Source organism: Opisthorchis viverrini, assembly GCF_000715545.1.
Source record: "Opisthorchis viverrini unplaced genomic scaffold opera_v5_294, whole genome shotgun sequence".
NCBI lineage: Eukaryota > Metazoa > Platyhelminthes > Trematoda > Opisthorchiida > Opisthorchiidae > Opisthorchis > Opisthorchis viverrini.
In genome coordinates this window covers 299,514-306,691 of record NW_008751947.1, presented here as the reverse complement: position 1 = coordinate 306,691, position 7,178 = coordinate 299,514, and the positions used below count along the sequence as shown (strand labels likewise).

The 7,178-nt window shown below is 42.1% G+C and overlaps 1 protein-coding gene across 1 annotated transcript in view; it reads left to right on the top strand.

The window, feature by feature from the left end:
- Positions 1-520: 520 nt before the first annotated feature.
- T265_14902 (hypothetical protein) overlaps positions 521-7,178 on the top strand; it is a gene marked incomplete at both ends in the record, with an annotated part of 15,649 nt that continues 8,991 nt past the window's right edge. The window contains 3 exons of the mRNA XM_009175746.1: positions 521-826; positions 967-1,236; positions 5,637-5,774. Coding sequence (XP_009174010.1) covers positions 521-826; positions 967-1,236; positions 5,637-5,774 — 714 coding nt within the window. The remainder of the gene's footprint in view (positions 827-966; positions 1,237-5,636; positions 5,775-7,178) is intronic.

Sequence of the window (7,178 nt, the reverse complement as noted above, 5' to 3'; positions counted from 1 at the left end):
TGGACAACCCTTAACGTGGTATGGGTCTGTGAAGGAGATTACTAAAAGCCTGTGTGCCGTCTGTCAGACATGTCTTTCAGAATGAGGACCACGTGATCCTCACTGTACCTGATTGGATCGCTGCAAAGTATAGTTGCTAATCCATTCCGACGTCCTTCTTATTGACGGTTCCCATCCGGATTTTCTGATTGAGTGTTTGAAGGTATGAACACCTCGGAATGATTGTAGTAAGCTATCAGCAAGTCCCGTACCCGCCCACGTTTATTCTTTTCTGCACAATAAGGCTTTCAAACAAATCATGGTTGTATGACAGCGAAGCATTAATGTTGAACGGTGGTGTCATGTTGTCGGTGATGATGATGATGATGATGATGATGATGATGATGATGATGATGATGATGATGATGATGATGACTGAGATATGCCGTTCCAGAGAGTGAGCTCTTCATGAGGGGAGCAAATGAACCAGGGATCAGTCTAACCATGATCGGTGCCAATCATTGTCTGGGGCGAAAAAGTTAATCCACCATCTTCTTTCCGTACAGATGACTGCCCGCAAGACAAACCGGAAAAAGGAATCGGCAAGGCAAGACCATTCAGAGGATATCCTCCCCATGTGCCCGTTTCTAAACGAAGAGGTTCACAAATGTCTGGTAGAACGATGCAGCACAGTGACTTGATTACAAATCGGTGGGAGAACTTGCAGTTGCAATTGGCCGAAGCACACAGTCAAAACGTTCTGCTTCAGAGACAACTCCAAGAATGTCGGGTGGAACTCAAAACAGTCCAGCGGCAGAATAAATTACAAGCGGCGCGTTTAAACAAGGTCAGTCTCCAATAGGCTCATTGTAACGAGTGCTTTGAAACATGCTCTACCAGACCCTGAGTGGCAGGCTTGCCGTGACCTTGTCTTAGACATCTTGTTGGTATTCCTTTGATGATTGGGTGATAATTTCTGTTATTCAGGCGATTGGACAGGAGGCTGATATGCCCCGCATCCTCGATCACATGACGGCTGACATTCGATCACTCCAGGCCCGCCTACGTGAAAAGACCAATCAGTGTTACGCGGCGCAGCAGAAAATCTCTGAGCTGCAGAGACGAAATGCAGTTTTGCAAAAAGAATGTGATGAGAAACAGAACTTGCTTCTTCCGGACGGCAGTGTGGTTAAGAAACAAGTAGGCAGAATGGATGAGATTCTCGGTGAACTGGATCGTGAGAAGAAAAAAGTTGCGGTAAGTTTACAGCTGAATAGTACTCCACTGTTGAACTCTCACTAGAAACGCTGTTTTTTTGGAGAACTTGGCTGAGTAATACAAACTGTGTTTGATCTTGATCTATTGGTACCTGAAAGTGATGACAGATAATGAGTACACCAAATTTATCAGATAGACACAGATAAACAAAAGAGACCGACTCTTTCGGATGGCAGTCTTGACTATCCTGGAAAAGTGATCACCGTCAGCACTAGCGGAATTGGCTGTCCGGTGTTTTCATCGACCTTTTAAGTAGTATCTTGTCGAGTTGCTATCTCGAAAATTGTACCAACCAAGAAACAGGGCGGGTTTTGTGCAGCGCATTGAGTGAAAGAATAGCATTATGAACAGACTCGGTTGATTCTCACTCAAGTTTCTCGTTAACGCGAATCTAACTTCCAAAGGAGCATCATGTGGTATTCAATTACGAAAGCAGATTGATGAAAATTCAGAGCTACTGACCTTCAAACTCTCTAGTTGTTTGAGTGGAGTCTTCGGTTGGAATCGGGATTTGTGTTCTATAAAAGGGGATCTACCGAATGGCCGGCGGATGAGTATGCCGGCACCAGTCGAATGCGAAATTCTAACGGATCCTCTTGATTACAGCATCGTGAACAGAAATGAGAAGAATCACACCGTATCGACCTATTTGTCCGAGTTCAAATTTAAACAGAAAGAATCAGAAAAATTAACTCATGAATAGTTGTGATGGGTAAACATCACACTATTTGGACATATATGTCTTTTCTGCAGTGTTAATCGCTTATACCGAGGAAAGATAGAACTTTAATCATCCTTCAGTGCGCGCCACGTGATATGGTGTTGACTTTGTCGGGCAGTTATGGAAAAAACTGTGAGATTCAAAGACATTTCGCTAACAAGAACATGGGACATCACACAGAATCGTACGAAGTCAAGAAGTTCTCTCCAAGACGAACACTGGTCCTCCTCATGGTGGGTAGTTTTTCAACCTAAAGTCATTCGGAATTTGCCGCACGCTGTGAATTTGTGGCAAACGAGGGTGTAGTGTTTTTTAAACTGATCTAAAGACGGGTCACTAATGACCAGTAATTACAGTACTCATCGATAAATTCCATCTCAGACAGGTGTAATCAGGTCCTTCCATCCAAAAACACCGTTTGTGCGGGACTATCGTTCATCCACTAGGTTCACAGGAGAGAACTCACACGCAAGGTTCGTCATTATACTTTTCTCAATAGGTATTGTTTTAACTTCACCCGTACGGACAGATGTTTACTTCTCGGGCAACTGGCTTTCAGTTTAGGCTTCAGCCTCGGAACTCCAGGCTTACAGAAACTAGAAAAGTGACCTTGGGATGAATCACTTTCGAAGCCAACGATGTGCTGGAGCATCATTTCACAGATCCAGGGATTTTATCGACTACTTATGTCATAACTCATGACAACTTCCTGCCGAAAAACCTATCAGCCTATTCGAATCAGAATAGCTTTTAGCTGCAACCAAAAGTTTCCGGAACGAAAAACAAAAAATACTAGGTCGGCCAAGATAAAAGTGGCTTCGTCGCCAATAATAACAGCCAGCTTGGTTGTGCCAACATGCATCAAGATTAATCGGTATTCTTGAGTTTAGTGTACTGTACTGTATCGTATTGTACTGTATTGTACTGTATTGTATTGTATTGTATTGTATTGTATTGTATTGTATTGTATTGTATTGTATTGTATTGTATTGTATTGTATTGTATTGTATTGTATTGTATTGTATTGTATTGTATTGTATTGTATTGTATTGTATTGTATTGTATTGTATTGTATTGTATTGTATTGTATTGTATTGTATTGTATTGTATTGTATTGTATTGTATTGTATTGTATTGTATTGTATTGTATTGTATTGTATTGTATTGTATTGTATTGTATTGTATTGTATTGTATTGTATTGTATTGTATTGTATTGTATTGTATTGTATTGTATTGTATTTGATTGTATTGCAAGACGCTCGTCCCTCCCTCAGTGTAGACATTAACAAATGCAGACCTACATCTCTGTACTATTCAAGGAATTCAGCATGAATGGGTCTTGACAATGAAGCCAGCACGGTAGGCTTGCTATCCTCACCCCCGGAAGAAGCTATTGGATGTGCGAATCACGGGAACTTTGGATGATCTATTTATGCTCACCTGACAAAATTACTATGGATGAATGCCTCGCGACGTTTTTTCTTGAGAGACGTTCCCCCACTGCAGTAGTATACGAATCTTGAAGGCGAACTTAAAGGCGTCAAATATTTCATCATTGTTCGCAAAGGGCTGTTAAAATGATGGATACTTGGGTGGTTTTTCAATTGGAGACTGTCACAGATGATAACGGTTTGGGCGTAGGTTGATTTTGTCTAACTAGGTGAGCGCACATGATGTTTACTCTTACATGAATCAGAGAATCCAACACGCTAATTAATCAGACGCAAACAACCAAAGTTCATTTGACGACTGGCTACATACAGACTGGCATGAAAGAAGGCCTTTCGAACTTTCCGGGATGTGTCGGTTAGTGCCGTTACCACTCGATTCCATCATTAATCGATAGATACAATTTACAGTGATACATATGATATCTGGTCCAGATTTAGAGTAAATCCGTTATTGCATTTGGACGGAGCTTGTATGGGGGTATCAACGCACAAAAATCTCAAGAAGCAACTCGCTCATATAGATACCGCAGTTCTATCGATGTCAACAGGCCCCTAAAGGTATGTTTATGATGATTCTTCTGCCAATTTCAACTGCAAGTGATCGCGTCCATATCATTGGTTAACTAGGACTGCATTGTGCTATTTATGCGTTGAGCTTTGACCTCTGTGACCTCATTCTCCGATACGATCATGTCGGTGCGAGTACGCCTTTACTGTTCGCTTATTCTATCATCTCGCTCCCGCTCCCCCGACATTCTATTGGAAATTCTCTAACCGTGTAATCCCATATAAGTCCAGGCGAATCGAATGAATTAAACAGTTCAAAGAATTCTCTTAATAATCACCCCGAAATTTAGCATGATAGTGTGGCCACCTTATCACTCTCTAACAATGGCGAAACAGAGTACGGATGTTTTTCGAATGCCACTGCTAACCAGCATGGCGCCAGTGAGAATAGGCCCACACTCACGACTACTCGCTGAAGATGCATGCCAAATATCTCCGCTTTATCTAGCATGCGTACATGCGAGTACCGATCAACAAAATATCGATCCGTCCTCACAACGTGCGCAACATCTCTTGGTTTAATGAGCACGTGATTTTATGTTTTACACTGCCTAGAACAGAGGCCTAATAAGCATTCATAATTTGTGACCGAAGCTTGAGTACTGTTCATCCGCTATGAGCTAATGCGGGGCAATCAGCATGACTGTACTACCACGTCTTATTTTTTATCCTTCTGGCTTCCCTACTCTCTTACAAGTGTCAGGCATGTTCAACGCTCAGAAGGAAAAGAGTTGAACCTAGTCCCTGTTTTTTCCTGATGAGGCTAGTCGTAGGAGCAACAAGATTGGCTTTCTGGTTCTTAACTTAATCATGTTTGTTATTGATTTTATATATCCTTCGTCTGATGTTGAATTATCATAGGCTACCCCCTACTCAACGACCACAAAAGGCAAGTGATTGGTTTTCATGAACAGATGAACTCTGATGTAAACTCGCCCATCGTAATAGTTTTTTAATAATACTGACAAAATCTTTAGATGATGACTCCTGGAGCAGTTATCATGGAGTTTTGTTCATCTGTTTCCAATTCTGGCCGAATACCTACAAAGAAGAAAATGATCAAGTAACCGTTCAGTGCCCAGCTGTCATGTGACCCTGAGGACCGGAACTGAGCTAATGTCAGTCTCTTTAAGCCCAGATAGGAGAAACAGATACGCCGGCGTTGGGTTCGAACCACGGACCTGTGGGTCAGGAACTTTGCGCCCCAGCCACTGAGCTAACTCGAGCCAGAATGACGGGAACAGTACAACTACTCCCCTTGAAGGGCCACTGAGTAATATGCTTTCTCAGGATGGTCAAGTGAATAAAAAGGCGTTCAACAGCCATTGTTGAGTACGTCACACGCTAACTGAAGTTTTCTACTGCACAAAAGTTGGACGTAAATGTTTGTCCCTCTCTATCTGTTCTCTCACAGTGATTTGAAGCAAAACCCTCGACTATAGTTGCGATCGACTTTTCAGAACGGCAGGGAATGAGATTCATTATCTGTGATATTGTGTATGAATACTTGTTACTGAAAGCTCTGATTGCCGCGGGTAATGTGACGTGACAACTCATTAATTCAGAAACAGACATTTTAGCCGAAAATTTCGAGTGCTACTTCCCGGGAAAATCAATCATCTTGTTGTTTCTATTGCAGGCGCTTCAACATCAATTGGAGGTGGCCAATCGAAGTCAAAAGCACCAGGCGAACATTGCAAATAACCGTATTCGTCAACTTCGAAAAAATTGTCATGAATTGGAATCCCAACTTGCCGACCTCACGCAGAGGCTCCAGGTGATTTATCTATGCCACCAATTTTTAGTGTAGACCTGCTAATAAGACACTGGCTAGTGACTGAGCTCGTTTATTCAGTGCCGTGGAATTATTTCCCTCAGAGAAATCCCTGACCAATCAGGCGTGCTCTTGCAAAGCTGTGAAAAATGTCTGCTCGTGGGAGGTCGTACGGACTACTAAGCCCTGATTGGATAAAAAATTTCTGGAAACTAGATGGCACGAAAATTTGGCATCAAAGTCACTGCTAAGCGATTTGATACGCGGTTTCACGTCCTAAACCCTGTTTAACCTTTATGTTAAACTCCTGTGGGAGGTGAGAACCGGCTTGTGTGGATGCTCAGGTACGGGTTTAATTTCGAAAGGTGGGTAATCTCTACTCCATCACGTGCCTTAGTTCGCTTCTGGTTTCAGACACTGGTATATAGCACTCCGAATAAATTGTAGTGCTTTTACCTTTTACCCACCTGGGAAGTAACAGCATCCGAATGAACTGCAACCAGCAGAAACAGGTGGAGCAGTTCCACGAAGATTCCTAACCTCTCGGCTAATAAATGAAAACTAAACGGTTCGGCTTGATCAGCGATATGAATAATGCGCACTCATGCTGACTGGTTCCAGACTCATCAGTAACTTCTTTAGGTCATAGTTTCGTAATCTGTTTGTTCAACATTCTTGTGTTCCCTTCTAATCGATGCTGTTCATGATACCTATACCTATATTTGAGTGTTCCTTGTCATTTTTTATGTTCTAGAAAAGGGTAGGAACCACTTGTAGGATATGCAGGCCGAATGATGGCGCGCTGTGTGTGAAATGTGTCAAGGTTGATTTTGGTTGGTTTGATCAGTTTTTATCAGATCGTGGGAAATGTGGGGAGACTTGTAAAACCCACACAAAGCGGTTCCAGTTACATCTCATTTGAAGGCGATTTCCAACAATTGAAGAAGCGCTTGTGATATAGACACCGTAATTTTAACGGGGTTCTGTGAGTTGTGCAAGGGTGAGGTCTCTGAGCACAGTCCAGTCCTGTGACCTAGCTGAGAAGTATACTCACAAAAGTTATTCAGAATTGCGCGTTTTGCCTTTTCGAAAACCATTTTGATAGAATGAGCTTTCAATACAGTGGTACATACACTGATAAGGCGCATTTATCGTTAAAACATACGTACGTCAGCAAAGCATCAGTGTCAAAAATTGATGCCATTCCTTAGACGACGGTGACGTTGGTAACATAAGGCCACTTTAGAAAATTTAACTGGATTTTATTGTTTCAAGTCAAGAACATTTATGCTCATCATCATCATCATCATCATCATCATCAACGACAGCATGACATCAGTGTTCAACACCAATGCTTCACTGCCGTACAACCATGACTTATTTGAAAGCCTTATTGTAAAGAAAAGA